The 19,177-nt window shown below is 37.7% G+C and overlaps 1 protein-coding gene across 2 annotated transcripts in view; it reads left to right on the forward strand.

Annotated features, from left to right (window-relative positions):
- The first annotated feature begins 7,392 nt into the window (after nucleotides 1–7,392).
- PUM3 (pumilio RNA binding family member 3) overlaps nucleotides 7,393–19,177 on the forward strand; it is a 28,628-nt gene continuing 16,843 nt past the window's right edge. For both annotated transcript variants that reach the window (XM_067315867.1, XM_067315868.1), the window contains exons 1-12: nucleotides 7,393–7,437; nucleotides 7,913–8,019; nucleotides 8,711–8,893; nucleotides 11,108–11,243; nucleotides 12,031–12,106; nucleotides 12,608–12,701; nucleotides 12,934–13,000; nucleotides 14,040–14,214; nucleotides 15,083–15,186; nucleotides 15,723–15,801; nucleotides 17,420–17,518; nucleotides 18,653–18,706. In XM_067315867.1, the coding sequence (XP_067171968.1) occupies nucleotides 7,923–8,019; nucleotides 8,711–8,893; nucleotides 11,108–11,243; nucleotides 12,031–12,106; nucleotides 12,608–12,701; nucleotides 12,934–13,000; nucleotides 14,040–14,214; nucleotides 15,083–15,186; nucleotides 15,723–15,801; nucleotides 17,420–17,518; nucleotides 18,653–18,706 (1,164 nt within the window). In that variant the 5' untranslated portion in view covers nucleotides 7,393–7,437; nucleotides 7,913–7,922. The remainder of the gene's footprint in view (nucleotides 7,438–7,912; nucleotides 8,020–8,710; nucleotides 8,894–11,107; nucleotides 11,244–12,030; nucleotides 12,107–12,607; nucleotides 12,702–12,933; nucleotides 13,001–14,039; nucleotides 14,215–15,082; nucleotides 15,187–15,722; nucleotides 15,802–17,419; nucleotides 17,519–18,652; nucleotides 18,707–19,177) is intronic.

A 19,177-nucleotide genomic window follows, 5' to 3' on the forward strand; every position in this document is an offset into this window, starting at 1 on the left:
ATATTGAAGACTTATATCTTCTGTAGGCAAAAACCTTACATTGTGAATTTCATGTAGTTATCTGAGTTGCTTTGTTCTGCACAATCTTTTTAAAAGAAGAAAGTAACTAAAAGAGGAGGAAAAACAATTGTGATGTTAACAGACAAGAATGTCAGGTTGTGTATGCTTATTTAATTCCACCTTTGTAGAAAAGATTGCTTCATTACACACTAGCTAGTGTAAAAAAATTTTCACAGTGGTTGCCACTTTGAAATTATTTGGTTTATTCTGCACAACTGTTATTTGTATTTCTCTTTACTTCAGGAGTTTTCAGATATGCTGAAACTGAAGAGAAGACTGACATTGGATGTTGCACCACAGCATCCAATCCAATCCATCCATCTAACTACATTCACAGTCAGAAATGCAGTCCTGTGACTGTCTTCATTTTTTCATAATTTGAAGTTTTCTTCTTTCCTGCTTTGATGCTTTGGTGTTATTGAAGTATTCAGGTGCCTAACTTCTAAGTAGTACAATGTACTATTTTAAGCATAGAGGACTTTTTTGAGGATGAACATGAGAATATATTTGTAAAGTATTTTTGAAACAACATCACAAAACATTTCATTGATAATAAATGCTGGTGTTTTGTTTTGATTTTTTTTAAAAGCAACATTAATGAATGCTAAAGAAATTAATTGATCAGTGGCACTCAGTTCAAGAGGATGTAGGGAAACTAAAACAGATGTCTGGGGACTCTGGAGAAAAGAGTGATTATGTGATGTAGCAACATCGAGCTTGAACAGATTTGACTGCACTATGAAATACAGTGTTTCCTCATTTACACTTAAACAGGTTATTTTCAAGGTCTTTAAAAAGTGACAGATTGTCATGCATCCCGTAGACTCAATAAGCTACACTGGGAAGACACTGAGTATCATATTAAGGAGCTGTGAATTTCACACTTCATTGGATCCCGGATCATTTTGAAGTTCCATCTTTAAGAAATTACAGGAGGAAAAAAATACTTTTAACAGCTTATTAATCAACAATTGCATTTGATTATTTTATTTTTCTCTTCAGCCTAGACAGAGAGACACATTTAAAGTTTGGAAAGCATTCATAAATGCATAGTGATTCATGATAAATTGCATTTTCAATAGTAATGGCTTTCATTATCTATCTATATGTGTGTGTATATATATATATTTATATCAGTTCTCCCATCTGAACTGATGATGAGAATATTCTATCCATAGGAATAGTTAAGGAATTCAACGTGATTAATATTACTGTAGTGGCTGCTGAGAGAAATAATGATTTGCTGTATTTTGTGTGCACTAAACCCATAGAAATCTTTGTGATACCTTCTTTATAATACTCAAGACAACTGTGACACCCAAAAGCAATCTTGATGCATCTGGAAATAACTGCAGTGAAACACACAATGGAATTGGTGTTAATTTCCTTAGCTAAGTTTCTAAGAGTTGCACTTTATTCTCAAGTTGCATGCCTTCGGGGGGGGGGGGGGGGGACAGCAAGTATTTTAGTCTTCCTTAGGCCGTTTGTGGCCCTTTTTCTTCTTCTTGATTAGATAATATATTTTTACAGCTCTGCACTGATGCAAGTCCAGAGTTAAAACTGAGGAAGGATAAACTGTGAAGAAGAGAAGGAGCTGAAGAAGAAAACAGTCAGTCCAATGGAGGACAACAATTCTGTAAGAGTCTTTGGCTAGAAAAAATAATTTGTTGCTTGAGGACCTAAATGTTACCCAAATAGCTGACATAAGCTATTTAGTTTCAATTCCCCAGGTCTGACCCGCAGTGATTGTAGTTGCCCACATTCAGATGCACAGAAATAGTTACAGGGAAAAAAAAATAATGTATTAAAGTGAAGAAAACAAAACTTCAAATACAAAGGAGCGGAAAGTGTAAAGATACCAGGTTTTTTTCTAGTGACTGTATCCCCCTTGGATGGCTAGCCCTTTGCCAGGTATGTCATATTGCAGCATAGAATAGGATGCTGGGATGTTAATTTGCAAGAAGATTTAAATGTGCATCCCTTAGCTAGACAGGCAGTAGCTAGATCTGTGGTGGATCAGGATAACTGCTGTGAGCAAAAGCACTGATCAACAGCACTGGACCTTATGATAGTAAAACTTCTCTTTAATAGACTCTCTGTTTGAACAACAGCCAGCGTTCACAGTTTTCACTCCAAATCACTATGTTTTATGTAGTCAGATTTATGATGAACAGCATAGATACCACTACCTCTTGTGAGTATTTATGAAGAAATCACAAGCAATCTTAGTTTTTTTACTAACATTTTTTTGGTGGTGGAAGGGGAAACAAACTTTTTAGTTTTATGGCTGGTTGCTAGACTTAGCTGCCAGAGCTAACATGACACAGATCCTCATATGTTAATACAGTAACACTGATATAAGCAGTAATAAAAGATGATAGTACCATAGCTTATAAAACAAGCTTGAGTTCAGGAAACAGCACAGTACTCAACCTGGTACATTCTTTGAAAAAACACCGAAACAGAACAAGGGTCTTCCTTTGCTAATATATCAGATAACTGGTATGTGCCTGTTGAGAGCAGGAAGAAGGATCTGGTTTTGCCACAATTTAGGTGGAATTTTCAAAGAATTTGAAGTGAACAGTGCTTTCCCAATATATAGTAGTAAAGTAGGCTCTGGCATGGCGAACCTGTAGATCAGGGAGCAGTCATAATCTTTTAATGGAAAATAGTACAAGAAGAAAAGGCAGCAAAATGTGCTAGCCTTCACTCACAATATTCATCTATAATGCTGGACTTCAGAAATTCTCAGAAGTTCTCCCAGGAACACTAATGGTAGGACATACACCATAAGAGTCTTGTTCTTTGGCACACTCCATCCACCCTCAAAACAGTGGCTTCAGAAACAAGAATGAATGACTGCAGTTGAGTGTTTTGGGTCTACTTCAGAAAAAGAGAAATATAATTCACTGAAGTTTGTCATGTAGAAGAAACACTTTGTCAGTTCATTTAACCAGAAACAATGGCAAATGAGCAGTATCAAGATGCCTGGGAAGCCCTCCTGTTATTTTTCTTCAGAGGTGACTGATGCATTAGTTTTACTACTTCTACCAAGTGTTTATACTACAGAAAATTATCAGAAACTGAATCCTCCCTCACTAACACACACTAAGTAAGGAAATCAAACACCATGAATGCAAATTAGTTTGTGGTACTCAAGGTAACCAGATATCCCAGGGTAAGAAGCACTAATTGCTACTGAGAATTTACCATTCCTTTAAAAATGCTTCTCATTATCTTTTTGAGCACAGATGACTTACAAAATCCTTGCACTGAATTCTAAGTGAGTTGAGAAGTTAAAAATCCGAGCATGCATGCATTGCTAGGACATCACAGGATGCTTATGATGAACAAAAGCTGGGGTCACCTATGGGCAAAAGCAAAATAGGGTGTAGACAGCTGGGGAGCAGTGAAATATCCATGACCCCATTGCCTGCTTGTTTATGGTGTAGTCTTGAAAAGCCAGGCTTGCCCTTTTCACCATCAGGGAAAAGAATTCAAATGTGGAAGCTGGCAACTCCTGTTGTCAGGGGAAGGAATGGTCACTGATAAAAAAATTATGTGCTGTCACCACCGTTTCCTACTGCTGTTTGGCAGCAGGAATAAGTGGCCTCTCCAGTGCACCTCACTCAGGAGATACCAGTTCCAGATTATCTCTAGCTCCCCATCCTTAGGGATCCTTTGGGGCAGCAGAATTCAGTTATACATCAACAGGCAGTACAGAACAGGAGGTTTTTGCATAGGGAAAGGGATGGATTTAATTAGGCAGAGCAGTATGTGCCCAGTGTGGCTGACTTGCTTAATGATCATCTCTCCTACAGTCCCTAAAAAGTGATACTGAGAAGAAGTCCTTGGCACAATGCAGCTGGATCAGCACAGGCACAAATGGCTTTGGCTGTGTCTGTAGCTCAGAGGTCTGTGTCACGTTCTCTGGAAAGAGGGAGATGATTTGAAAGGCTGAGCTAGTGTGATGCTCCCTCCAGAAAGGATCCTGAAGAATGACAGGAAAGGAGCAGCTGAAAGCCATGGTAATTAATCCATTCAGGAGGACAGCAGAACAGTCTGTTTCCTCAGAAATAATGTAAATTATAATATATAAACTTAGTCAAGGTGCACTTAGCTGTCTTCAGAAACTGAGTACCATCAGTACCATTTAAAAATAAAAATGAAATGAGGCAGTTTTAGCTGTCTTCTATGGTAGTTATTCTCGTGCTGCTTTGGCAGTAGGGAAAGTCAGGTTATGGATGTGGTTTCACTCCATTTCCCTTACAGCTTTTCAGGTCACCTTGAGAGGCCTTGTCCAAGGAGACTCACTGAAGAGAGCAGACCTGACACAAGGCACCAGAGAGCACACCACTGTTGCACTCTTCACTGCAGCTGCCTTAATAGGAAGGCTAAATCCATTGTGTCATGGCACCAGAATATTTATAGATGGTGAAAACATTCAGATAAATGTCATGTTAACAAATGCATGAATAAACATCTCTCTGTTACTGTTTTCTTGATATCTTTACTACAGACAATACAGAATTCTGCTTTGGCTAGAACTAGATAGCAGAAATACTGTAATTCTGTGAATCCTTATGTAACATGAGGTATATGCTATTTTAAAACTTCTTGTTATCTTTATCACAGTTCTTATTTCTTCACAGTCTGCTAAGAAAGAAAGTGGTATGAACTTCAGCACAACTGAAGTTACCATAGATCTCTCTGAACTGGAAGCCAATGACAGAATAGTATAGTGTCATGCCAGGGAGTAGCTCCAATTGTAAGTATGCTAGTACTGTTTATGCTACTGCCACAGCAATTTTATTGCACTGACAAATCTGTATGGATGTGGATGCACTGTGTGAAATGTTTTAGACATTTTGTGATGATCTTGTCCAGACTGTGACTATTCTGTGAAACATGTTCGTGCTCTTGGGATTCATACTGCTTATTTTTGCTGATGAAGAGCTGGTTCCTTCTTTTGGTTTTAAAAAATCTAGCGACAGGACCACATTCTTAAAGGAGTCCAAAACATGTTTGTAATACAAAGTTGAAAATCATGTGTTTGAGCAGTGATACATAGTTATGCAAGAAAGGCACAATTTTAGAAGAATCTGGATATAAATCTGCATCTTGAGATCAGACTCTTAGTAGAGAGACAAACTGATGAAAATGAATTTCACCATTACATATCTTGTAAGCAAATTACAAATTCACTTTTCTGAATTTTAATCTCTTGATTTCAATTATTTTTATCTCCATGGAATTAAAACAGTATCCAGAAAAAGATGAAAATAGACATAAAAACACACATAAAAACATCTGTGCTATAAAAGGACTTTCAACACATATAGGAATACCCTGGAGACCTGAGCAGGTCAAGAGCTATCTTCTACAACTATAGCCTGTTTTATCTATTTTTAAAATATCTGTAATTACTTTTTTAAAAGATAAATGATAAAACTTGTAAGATGATTCACTTGAAATCTCTGGCTGACATTCAAAATTTTCACCAATTTCTTCTGTGGGAGATATTCTTTTACTGAGTATTATAGCAAATAAGCTGAAGATAGCAATATATTTTCCAATTGTCTTTCTTCTTGAAAATAAACCAACAAAAAAAAAAAAGGGAAAATAACTATAGGTGGAGAAAAGACATCTAAAATACCTAAAGAAATTGTTTCAAAAAATGATGCAAAGCATTTGGACTGGGAGTATGGAACCCTGTGAAATTACACCCTTGGTTTAAACCAAGCTTCAAACTACTCTTTCTCTCATTCTTTTAAACCCACAATTTTGATGTAATTATGATAGATGCTATGTTAATGTTTCAAGGAGTGGGAAAACTTAATACCCTAATTCTGCCTGTGACCGTTCTTTTCTATTTTGCAAGTTACTACTGAGTGTTTCCCAGAAGAGGAATAAAAGAAAAATAATACTATCACCAACTGTACTGAAAAAAAAAGCTTTACTCCATCAAGTAATTTCTCTCTGCATCACTTCTTTAGCCAAATATATTATAGGCAGTACTACAGAAGTATTTGTTAAGGTCTGACTTCCTTTCATAGCTACTGTAATGGCACAAGTGTAATAATAGACACATTTATGAACAGGGATTCCCTTTCCATTTGGAAGTGACGACTTCATTGAACAGCTGAATATGAGAAAACAGGTGACACTGACATTTCACACAACCAAACATATTTGCATCATTTTGAAGTAATGACTCCATCTGGTGTTCTGCAGCAGTACTGTTACTTAATTTGTATTGCAGTTCGTTACCTTATTTTTAAGCCAGGATCTTATTTATGCTGCGCATTGAGCAAACTCAAATCAAAAAGACGGTTACAGGTCTACTGGCCTAGCTATGAGAAAAGAGTCAGTGGATGAGAAAGCAAAAGATGCAGACAGAAATATGAAGAATGAGGCAGTACCAGTCAGAAGACAGGACTGCTTCCTACCAATTTCCTACTCTTTCCGAGGCTTCTTCGAAGTGCTACAAAAAAGGGCTTTTTTAAGGAAGAGTTTGAGGTATGATAATGAGGTAGCTGTCTCATGCCTCCCAGAACTTCTGTTGAGCCTGAAGGGTAGGATGATGGATGGCTGGAAGGTGCTGGAGGGCACTATCGTAATCTGACGACTCAGACCAGCTGAGTGGGGAGCAGGAACTGCCATCCTGGCAGCTGGTAAGAACCGGCAAGGAAGGAAAGGGCCACACAGCTCCTTGAGTGTGACACTAAGGAGTTTCAGTGACAGAGCACATAGACTAAGTGATCAATGTGCTCCAAAAAGTGGTGCGACGACTTCAGAACAGCGGGTTCACGCCCTGGATATAGCAGAGAGAAATGTACTTGCCAAGCCCAGAAATAAACGTTGCAGCAGTGGGGCGAAGCCCTGGATTAAAGACCATGAGGTGTATATGCGCTAAGGCTCTGCTGAGGGAGCCCGCACGATTTAGTCACAGAATATTCAGCTTGGCATTACCCAAATAATAACCGTAATTACGTCAGCAAGGAAAAAATCTTCGTTTCTCTCTCTAAACTCAAAGACCGTCACGGCCAAATCGTTCAAATTCTCGGTCCCTGCAAGCACCTCACGCGCAGCCGTTACACCGGCCGCTGCCGGACACGGCCGTTGGGCTGCGGCGTCTCCTGGCAACGGGCGCGCCCGCCCCCTCCCGCGGCGGCCGCCGATTGGTGGGGGCGAGCGCGCGTCACTCGGCTCCCTCGGCGCGACCCGGCGGTTCCGCGCGGCGTTTTACGGCAGTGTGTTTCGGCAACGTCGCGCGGGAGCCGACGGCTAGCCAATGGGAGCGGCGCCCGCGTCCCCCACGGGAGGCGCCGCAAAGCGCGGACGAGCGGCGGCGGCGGCGGGGCGGGCACGTGTGGGGTGAGTGGCGGCGGCACCGGGCGAGGGGGGAACGGGCGGGGGCGGCCGTTACGGGCAACGGTCGGCCGGGCGGCTCTCCGCGGCGGGCGCCCGGCCCGGGGGCCCGCGGCGCTCGCCGAAATACCGGGAAAGTAAAAAGCAGGAAGCGGCCGTCAGCCGGTAGAATAAAACAACCAGCCTTTGAAAGCAGGGCTGTCACCGCCACCGGCTCGGGCTCCCTTGTCCTTGTCTCGATGAGCTCTGAAAGCGGCCGAGGGTGAGATCCCGCAGCCGCTGGGTGCCCTGAGTCTGAGCCTCCCAAGCCGCAGTTCGTGGTTGCTGCCCCGCGTTCCATCACTGACCACCAGGAAGGAGAGTTCAACTCCATTAACTCTGTTAACTGATCTTCAGGGAGTGGTGGGTTGTTTTTTCTTCACGTTATCAGCGATGAAGAATGGGTGTTTCAGTGATGCTGGTTTTTATTCCATTTTTGCAGTGTTGTCACAATGGAAGCCAAAAATAAAAAGAAATTTGTAGGGAAAGGTGGAAAAGTGCCTCGTGGGAAAGCACTGCATGGAAAAAGAAAATTTAAGAAAGATAATGGTAAGAAGACAAAGATTTCTTTATGGAAGTGAGCTGGCTGAATGATTAATGTAGTGCATAGCAAACATTTGTGTTTTCTGTCTTGTATTTAAAGCTATGCTGACTAAGAAGAATCAACCTGAAAATAAACAGCTGAAATAGATTGGTTTGCAACCCTTCAACTCCATTTGGTTGACATAAAGTACTGGTTTAGATCAAAATTGGAAATTCATAATTTCTTGTTTCTAGTTTTTGCATTCCTAAAAGTTTGTTTGAGATTTGAAGCTAGGATGGAAAAAGTGCTGTGGATTAGGAATGAGGAAATGTCATTTAGTACTTGTTCTGTTCTGTTTTAAGCTGGAGATTTCAAAACAGCTGTGATCATAAGCTATTAATAGGTGTTTGCAGGTTTGCTTACTTCAAAGATATGCCGAGAATAGTGAAATTCTTAGTTTAGAATTATTATTGTATGCCATTATACTTCTGCCTCGAAGAATTATTTGGAAAACTGGAAGACACAGGGATTGTGATGAAAAAGACTGGTTTTGAGAAGCACATAAGAGTGCTTATGGCATGTTGTCCGCAAACATGGGATTTAACATTCTTGCTATATATTGCATAGTAGTCTGTCATAGTTGTTGTGATAATAACAGTGTATTGCTTTGAAACCACATTAGCTCTAGGATAACATACTCTGTTTGTCGGTGACTAGATTCTGGTCCTCCAAAGAAATTTCATAACAAAGGAGATGAGGAGGGAAAGCCTAAATCCATTTCCAAGAAATTCGTGAAAGGAAACTTAAGACCTGGAAAAGCTAGTGTCAAACAATTCAAGAATAAACAGCAATCAGAAAAATTTGCGAAGAAGAGAAAACTCCAGGATGGTGAAGAGAAAGGTGAGTGGATTTTTAAGCCTGGATACCCATGGACACTAGATTCTGGTAAACACACTGTTCATCTAGAACTTCCTCTCTCTTCTTACCTTGGTCTTGCCTTTCAATTCGGCTGAATGGCTCCAAGTTTAGTTTTTACTCATTTAATCTTTTCCTGTGGAAAGTTGTACTTAATCTAATTAAGCTTGAGGCCAAAGTCATGAGAATCCATAAGTCACATTTATGAATATTCTTGGAAGTCAAAAGTAAAGATGCAGTGGCAAATTTAAATTGTTGGTATGCTATCATAAAGCTCTGGTTATTTTAATGGTAGTATTGAGTGGCTAACTTGAACCTGACTGTTTTTACACAAATCTGGAAAATACAAAGTTGATGAGGGATTGTCTTAGAGCAGAAATTCTCTAGTCTAAAAGAACTGTCTAATGAAATTACCTGGAACATAAATACAAATCTGTGAAACAAAGTTGTTATCCTTCTTTATAGTATTTCTCTCCAGTCCAAGCTACTTAGTCGTGTGTATAAAAGAAGAAAAAAAAGCATCATCGATGTTATAACTGGCTTTTACATTTTACTTTTGTGTTTATGTGGAGAGGCTAAATTAAAAAAACAAAGCACTTAAAAGTTAAATATCTGTTTTTATCACTTCTATGTTGTTCATTCTCTGCTGTGAAACCAAGTCCTATGAGGAGGCTTGACCATAAACAGCATAAAATGAAAACTAGATTGTTGTGTGTGGGATTCTGAAGTTTTGTACAGACATGTTAGTTGTTTGGGAAGAGAGGGAAAGAAATTGTTTATTTTAGTGTATCTGTGGGGTTTTTTAAGAATGGCTTTATGTATGGAATTTGCTAGTTGTCTGGAAATTTATATTAATCTGTTTTTTAAAAAAAAAAAAAGTAAACAGTTATGTATAAGTGAAAGCTGCCATGTATTGTACAATGGTGTTGCTCTCAAAACAAGATGTTACTGTTTTTCACTTGTCACTATTTCTGTAGGACAAGTGATAGAGAAGTTCTAAAATACACTTTGTTAAAAGAGAGCGTGGTTTTTGAATGGGCAAGGGAAATAAATACGTGCTGTTGAATACCAGCAAACAGTGCTTTAAAGATCCTGTCTTGAATTTATGGAGCTTAATGTTGTTCTATCTAGAAGTACTAGGTAGCATGACTTGCTTCTGTGAAATCATGTAATATAAGGTGATAATTTTTGTCAAGGTATGAATAAAACTAAAATCAAATGTCTGAAGTTTTTTTTTAACTCATTTGTGACATTTTGTATAAAGTTACTTAAGCTTGTGTAGCACTGTATAGCTAACTATTGTATAATAAAATCTACTACTTAATGTATCAAATTGACTGAAAAGATAGGTGTGCAAGGACTAACATATAAGGCTTTACATAAGAAAGGAGTATGGGATGATTGTTAGCAGCATATTTGTATTATGAGGTTGTATTCAAACCTGTGAATGAACTAATATGATAATCTTGGCAAACTTCATGAATGCGTTGTTGAGAAAGGTATTGGATAAAACTGTAAATTGTGTGTATAGTCTGTCATTGCAGGGCAATGGATTGTAAACTGTGGCCTTTATTTTCATTATTTTCATCCTGTTAAGTATTTTGGGGCTTTTTCTGTTATGTTATCTTAAAAGATGGATGGTAATAGTGAGATCAGAGACATGGAATATTTGTGGCCTGTGTGTTTAAACTCTTACTAGCATTACTTTTTAATACTTGTCTTGATGTTATCAGAGACCTCAAAAGGAGGAACTACAATAGGTTTTAGTTTATAATCTTTCCTTTCTTTGAGATTTCAGCTATATATCTCTAAATCAGGGTGCTTTTGAGAGAGGAAAATTACATAGGTGAACAGAATGAAGAAAAAAGGGAGAATCACCTGGGGCTGCACAGTCATTGAGTAGCAGGTGCATCCTGGGTCAATGTTTAGGCCATTACGATGTTTAATTGAGATGCATCCTTTGATAGAGCGTTGAGAAAAATTGTGTGTTTGCCTTGTGCTTCCAGTATTCTGGAAGTGGAAATTGCTAGCTTAGCGTACCTATTACGTATTTGCACACTCATATTAGCTAGCTGGGTAGCTATAGGCAAAGATCCTAAATTGGTAGCAATTTAAGTCACAGAGCTACTACAATTGACACCAATAGAGGATTCCCTTGTATCTCTCCTATTATAAAAATGTATTTATTTTTATCTTCAGGGCCAGATTCTAAGAAGCCTAAATGGAATGAATTCAAAAAGAAAAGGAAGGAATTAAAGCAAAGCAGACAACTCAATGACAAAAGCAATTATGACATAATTGTAAAATCAAAGCAAATATGGGAAACTGTGAGAAGGTAATAATGGTTTCTTTCTTTCATTCAGTTGGCTTCTAGTCATAAGTCTTGTGGTAGCAAAGAGATACTTTTTTCTCTTATAATCTTATGAAAGCATATATCTATAGTGGAACTCCATGGGTGAGTGATTACATTAGATGCATTTCTGTAGAGCACTGAAGTAAAGTATGATGACCCATAATGCTAGAAATCACTTTTTCTATAATGTCAGTATTGATATCACTTTTATTTTATGCAGAAATGTTTAAGTAAGTGCAAACTGATATAAAAACAGGAGTTCTTTTGGGTCTCAAGTTGTCTTATTCTTTGAATCATGAAGTGTGAGCAATACAATTGATTGACAGTCTGATCACGACATGTTTTCTTTTTTTGTGAGGGTTTACGTATTCAGTCTGGGCTGGTGTAATTCTAGGACTGGGGCCCCACATCAGAAGGAGGAGTTATTTTGTGATGTTCCAAGTGTCTCTACTGCCCAGTTTTGGCTATAAGATACATACAGATCTTCAGTGTCTTGCTGACATTAGTAACTGTGACTGTAGATTTGAGCTAAAAATTTTTTTTTAGTGCTATTGTTACTTTAGAAGATCATTTTAAAATGTGAAAAACTGGTTTAGTTCCTAGAAACTGAAACATGTTTAATTATATCTAGCCACAGCTTTAATGAATTAGCAGGAGCTAATTTCATTTTAGTTTTTATGGTCTCACTTTTTAATTTATAGATATAACTGAATCATACTATCAAAAAGCCACTTCCTCAGTTAAAATTCTTTTACTTGTTTGCTTTTAGGAAGAAATGTGATAAGGAGAAGCGAGAAAAGCTAATGAATGAGCTACAAAAGCTACTTCATGGAAAAATTAAAAGTGTAAGAAAAAGAAATGCCACTGTAACAAATGAAATTAGACTACTCAAGTTCACAAAAGCTCCTTTTAAGAATGTTGAAATGTCCTGATACTTGCTATGCTAAGTAGTCTTTCTGTTTCTGCTTAACTCTTGAAATGTGTAAGTTTGCAGTGAGATATATGTCACCGGATTCTAAAGTGATTCTTGCTGTCCTATGCCAAAGTGGAACATACGATCACTCCTACTCATTCTCACTTTGTCAGTATTAAATATCTGAGGCATATTACAGTTGCCCTTCATTGCCAGCAACTACAAGTACTATTTGTATTATGTTGGTAGAGTACTCTTACGACAGTAAAAATACTTAGAAATGAATTTGTTGTAAGCAGTTGACTATTTTATAGTTAGTATTACATGCTGTATGTGGCATAAAACTGTATCAGAGATCAAATGCATTAAAACAAATTTGGATCATAATGCCATATGAAAGGCCTAGGATAAATAAAATATTTGTGTCCTGCAGCTGGCGTTTGCCCATGATTCAACTAGAGTGATCCAGTGCTTTATTCAGTATGGTAACGACAAGCAAAGGCAAGAGACGTTTGAAGAACTAAAAGGTACTTTTTCCCATTAACGTTGTACTTGCAACCTTCTTTACTGTTGTCAGTATGCATTAAGAGAAGTGATGATTCCACAGTTGTTTTCTTTTGAATATTTTCAATTTTCTATTGAAATTACATGTCATTCCTAGCTAGCTATGAAAACTTATTTGAATAATGTCATCTTGTTTTTGTAGAGATAATTTAAAGAAAAATAAAAGCCAGCTGAACACTTTTTCCCTTCTTCTAGATAGCCTTGTAGAGTTGAGCAAGTCAAAATATTCCAGAAATATTGTGAAGAAGTTTCTTATGTATGGGTGAGTATGAAAAAGTGAATTTGCTTAGGTCTCACTTGCATTGTTTCATTTCTGGTGTGAATGTTCCTCTTAATCTATAATGCATTGATTATTAATGAAAAAATAAGTTTCTGGATATGTCTCTATAGTAGTAATGAGGCAGGAGACTAGCTGATACTGCTGGCAGCAGTTTTCCTATTGCAAAAAGTAATGCTAAAGCTGTGCACAGCATTGAGGAAAATACACTGAAAATGCACAAAAGCATGCTCAAAGTCAGTCTTTGCCTGAAAAATAGAAATTGGTTTGTAAAGACTTTCTCTGCTCAATCACTTTTGAAGCTGTAGTGTTCAGAAAAGCATCCTTTGTTCTGCAGAATTTACCCTCTGCTTTCTAAAATTGGTTTCTGTACTTTGTAGTGCAGAAGCAGACTTTTGTTCTTGCCTGGTCTACCCTCTAGCTGCTTGATGTTTCTCCTTTTTCATCTTCCTACACCTATATTTGCTGGATTTATGGAAGTTAGCTACCCAGGCTCGCCACCATAATCTTTCTTCTTTGCTTCTTCAGCCATCTTTGTAACATGACAGCATTATGCCCAAATGAGCTAGTCTTTAGACTCTTCTAAGTACAGAGGGATCTAACTGTTATACCTTTTGCAAGCCTGTCCTGTGCATGTTTTTTGCTGACAGTGACTTACCCTGCAGTTACTCATCTTGAAGTAATGTTGACTGATAATCTTCCTATGGGAATCTGCTGGGATTGAGCTAATAGCAGTGTTATCCTTAGTGTCATAAAACTAGATACAGGCTTTATTGTGATTTTTCTGGAGGTTTCTTTTCTTTCCCTGAAAATGTCCGCTTTGTCATCCCTCCTGACTTCTCCAGAATGCTAGCTTTTTCACCATCTTTTGATAAATGCCATAAAGCTGATCTAAGTGCATGTATTTCCTGTGTTATTATACTAATATTTGATCACCTAAATATGCTTCCAGAAGTATAACTATTAATAGGTCAGCTCGCTCTTGATGTTTTAACTTCTGCTATCAATCTTTCCTGTGAAACAGGACAAAACCTCAAGTTGCAGAAATAATAAAAAGTTTTAAAGGCCATGTAAGAAAAATGCTCCGTCATGCTGAAGCATCTGCTGTAGTGGAATATGCATATAATGACAAAGCCATTTTGGAGCAAAGGAATATGCTAACAGAAGAACTGTATGGAAACACTTTCCAGGTTTATAAGGTGATGTTTTAACACTTTCTAGTCTAAGGTATTTTAGTATCTAAAGTATTATGTTAACAATATCTTGCCTGTCTTACCTACTATTTCTTCTGATAAAATTCCTTTTCATGTAGTTGCAGTTATCCTAGTGCTTAGTCTGAAGTTGTCATCCTTTCTGAGATAAGGTTCAGGCTTTATTGAACCATACTGTTACTGTTTCTTTACAGGTTTCTGTCATCTGTTCCCCCCCTAGCCCCTGTATTTAACAGATATTTTTCTTCTCACTTTGTGTCTGCTCAGACAGCTCTGCTAAGAGCAGATTCTCTTAGAAGAGTTACCATTGTAAATGTTTAGACTAGATACCAGAAGATACTTCTATATTTAAAATATATAGTCTTTTTCCTCTCTGCCATCCTTGGACTGGAATTTCCTGGGCCTCCGCTAGCTTCCCAGTTCATTGAGGTGGTGTGAGTCCTACCCCTGACATTTATGCTGTCCTGCAAGATTTCTGCCTTAGCTCAGAAGTCCCTTACTGCACTGCCATTTTAGTCCATTTTGCCTTGTATATGATAGTGTCATGAAGAGCTAACTATGTTTTGACAGAAACCAGTTCAGAGCCTAAAAGTAGCTTTTGTTTGCTAATCATTAATACAGTTTGTAGAAACTTGTTTTAGGTATATAGCTTCTGACATATTCACAGTAGATAAACAGTTTATTTTTTAAGTTGTAAAAAATGTTCTTTTTGCAGAAAGTTCTTTCTGTACAAGATATAAAGTGTTTGAGGTACTGTCCCTTTTCAGTCAAAATCTGTGAACTAAAGAAAACCATTTTCTGTGAAATCTGATACCCACTGGAAATCATTAAACTTCTGGCTGGACACTCATTTCAGACACCAGTTGACCCAACACTGGATAAAGTGTTAGAAGCTCAGCCTGAAAAGAGAGAGGCCATTCTGGATGAAATGAAACAAATTCTTACACCAATGGCACAAAAGTAAGTGTGCGTTTCTGAGCCTGTGGTATGACAGTGATACTGTTATTTCTTTTCAGCTGTAAAATTGCTGGATTATATAGTGACTAACTATGATTCTTTCCAAAACATCGTGAATATTTTACACTGTTTTGAACTCCGGTTTTATAAACTAAAGTTTTTTTCTAGAACTCCAACAGTGTGGTATTTTTTTGTAATGCATGATTAGATAAGCTTCCCCAGTGGTCTTTTGGGAGAAAATACTGTGCCAGGCTTTATAATTTATCACTTCTGGTAGAATTTTCCACATATTGTAAATGCTAAACATCTCATTCAGAATGACTTTGTGTTCTTCTCAATAAGTTGTGTGGAATTTCTATGCTGACTTGACTTTCAGGGAAGAAGGTGTATTTTTTTTTTTTTCAGGTTTGTTAGAGGAATAACTGCATACCACATTAAGACTGTGACAGATTTTTTTTAATATGAAGTAGTGTCAACTTATGTTAAAATCATTGTTTATGTTAGTATTTTTTCCTTTTTTTCTTCTTCCCAAAATACAGAGAGGCTGTGATAAAACACTCACTGGTACATAAAGTGTTTTTGGACTTTTTCACTCATGCTCTTCCAAAGCAAAGATCTGTAAGTGTGCTTTGTTTTTGCATTTCAATGGAATGTTTTGAATTCTGTCGTGCAAGTGTTGTAAGATAAATAAAAGAAAAAATAGTATACTGGAATGCTTAGGAGTTTTATACAACTGGTGACTCCAGATAGATGACTGAGACATGGTGTTATATGGAGATCTAGAGTTACAGTGAACTTTCACACTAAAACAATAGTGATTGTGGTGAGTGGGGTTGTTTTTTCTTGCTTTTTTTTTTTTTTTTAACTTCTAATGCATTGACTTCAGTGTTTTCTCTGTATTTGATAAATGGTCCTTCTCAATAGCTGGAAAATAAGGTGTATGTAAAGCTACAGGCATTGCTTCCAGCAATTTAACTTTCCAATATATAATTTCTCAGTGTCTTCTACCCATTGCCCAAAAACCCTTTGACCAAAGGATAATCAATTTGGCCCCTTTCCTCAGCATCCTTAAGCTTTGTTTTCTGTCTCCTCCTAAAACAAGCATACAGCTTGTCTCATCACTTGTATATTAAATTCCAGTTATAAGCTTTCTCCATTCACTCTTGCAAAAACTAGACCTAAATTTATCCAAGTAAAGTGATGTCCGTGTAAGCTGGTATCCCATTGGTTTCATCTGTTGTAAAGCCCTGTCTGTCAGCCTCATTCTGATCCTGACTATACACCATCCTATACACTCCAGACCTAAAGGCAGTCAGGTAGTCCCTTCTGGACTTGCTGTGTCTTTCCTATTTCTGCTAGTTTGAACTCCAGCTCTTCTTTGTTGCTGTTAACAAGTGGCCTATTCATGTCCTATTCTGAATCCAGATTTTATCTTATTTCAGGGTTCTTGTGCATGGTTTGCTGTACTACTTTGTTAAAGAATGCCCCTGAATTCACAGTGTTCTTCCGCTCCAAGACAAGGGGAGTAAGGGCATATCTCTTACTTCTTGCTAGGCTTTTTGTGCACGCATGGTAGCATCATGTTGTGATTGAGCAGTTCCAGAATAAATGGTAAAATGCTTGGAACCTTTGATTGGGGACCTGAAAGAAACTAGGGTTAGAAAAGGAGATGGATGGAAGCCCCATGTCAGAAAAGAAATTGTATCTAGAAATCAGTTTTTATATTGGTTGGTGTTACTTGTCAGATGATTTTAGACCCTTACTCCTCTGATAAGACACCTAACTTTTGACTGGATCTTGTTATAGCTGATTTATAACCTGTTTTTTCTGGTGCTTAAGTTCTCCTTTCTCTCTGGCTGACACGTGTATGTGTTTATAGGTAAGTTGTATCCCTTCACAGTTTTTCTTCCTAAGTATACGGGTTTTCTTTGTCTCCTTTAATTTATATGATGATTCTAAACACCTTTTGTTGAATTTTCTGCACTAGGACAACTGACAGGCTTCAGTACAGTTCTGATTTGCCGCAAGACAATGTATAGTGTAGTTCTGAAGGGGGAAAGCCTATGTCATTTACAGCCTTTTGCACTCTTTTGAGGCCAGTTTTCATAGGTCAAGGTGAATGAGAGTGGTACTGTAGACCCAGTGATATGAGTGGAATAAATTCCTTTCATGCTTCTTCCTACCCCCCCCCCCCCCCCAAGAAATTCCTCAGATTATGTAGTCTTTTCTTCCTCAGGAAATGATAGAAGCTATCAGGGAAGCTGTCATCTACCTGGCACACACTCATGATGGAGCCCGAGTAGCTATGCACTGTTTATGGCATGGTACTCCCAAGGTATTGTTCAGTTTCTGTCTACTTAGCCCTGTTTAATGATAGTCACATCTGAGACTACATGAATCTGATTGCTCACAAGGGTCCTTCTGTCAGTGCAGATATCTGATGCCATTACGCTTTTTCAGAGCAAGCTTAAAAAGTGGACCCACTTTACCTATTGGCAAATGTAGGTTGTAGATTTTTGTGGATCAATGCTTACATGAGATCTTTTATAGTGGAAGCATCTCATTTTGCTTTTAGCAGAGTTCTTGGGGTTAACACATAAAGCTTTTACGTTTTAAGATTATGGGTCATTTGTTCTTTCTATAGATTTCTTAATGTAGGTCAAATTGGCAGTAGGGAGAGGGCAGCTGTAGAAGTCATAATGTGGATTTACATTTGGCTTTGAAATTCCAAGACTTTATAAAATTTTATAAGAACTGTGTTTTAGAGTTTCTTCTTCAAGAACTGCTGATGCTGTCTCGTGAAATACCTTAGGTGTAAGGGATGCCATCAGCTCTTTTGGAAGTAAAATAATGCCTCATCTTTTTGTGTAAGCAAAAAGAAAAACATTCTTTTGAAAATAAAGACCTATAAAAATAGTGTCCTTTTTAAAGAGTATTTAAAAAAAAAAAGTTACTAAAGACTGTGGATTAGTAATGGGTCACAAGGAGGCTGAGCAGTGCTTGTAGGAGCCAAAAGTACAAGCACTGAAGAAATTGTCTGCAAAAAATTTTGCTAGTAAAGGATTTTGCAAGACACTGGAGTCCTTGCTCCTTATACTGTTGGGTAGGTTTCTTTCCAAATGAAGAGCTGAATTGCATTCTTTTGTGAGTAATGGTCAGGATATAGGTGAATATCTATGTGGGTGGGGGTGGGGGGGTTAATTTGCCATTTTAGAGGGTCTGCCAGTGCTGGACTGGACTTGTGGACACCTCACAGAACCTCCCTGGAATTGAGGCTTTTCTCACAATTTAGGTGTTCCTAACACCACATTGTTTCTAAAGTCTTCACTAATATTATAGATTTTAAACTTTAGTCATAGTGTGTGCTTTAGGAAACAGACAGAAGGTCATATTTTTGAAGCTGTAACAGTTTAGTTTTTCAAAATCAGTGTTAAAGGCTCACTGGAGTTTCTCCTTTCCTTTTCCATAGGACAGAAAAGTCATTGTGAAAACCATGAAGACATATATTGAAAAAATAGCAACGGTGAGTGTTCAGTAGCCATTTATTTTGTAGTCTGTGAAACGGCACTGATTTGGTAGTTAAGAGACTAATTTGTATGTATTCTGATGCTAGAAACAACTGTGAGATCTTAATAAAACTAAGTTTAAACTAGTGATAGTGTAACAGATCATATGAAATATATAAAATTTTTGGAATATTTACAGGGTCATAATGAGAAGCTTCATTGTAAGCACTATATGCAGTAATATCATGAAGTAAAATAGCTGAAATGTTTGGGTGGAAGAAATTGCTTTGTTTAATTTCTGCTTTATATTTACGCTTGATTTCTAACTTGTTGTTGCTATAGTAATTAATTATATGTCCTAATTATTTTTTTCAATTCTAATTTTTTCTTCAGCTAATGAATGGGAAAGTTATTTGCCAGTTGAGGCAGAAAGAGAGCAGTATGATAGCTTAGAGTACCTCTTCATATTGTGTCTTCATCTTACTCCT

The sequence above is a fragment of the Apteryx mantelli genome, chromosome Z (genome assembly GCF_036417845.1).
Source record: "Apteryx mantelli isolate bAptMan1 chromosome Z, bAptMan1.hap1, whole genome shotgun sequence".
Classification (NCBI taxonomy): domain Eukaryota; kingdom Metazoa; phylum Chordata; class Aves; order Apterygiformes; family Apterygidae; genus Apteryx; species Apteryx mantelli.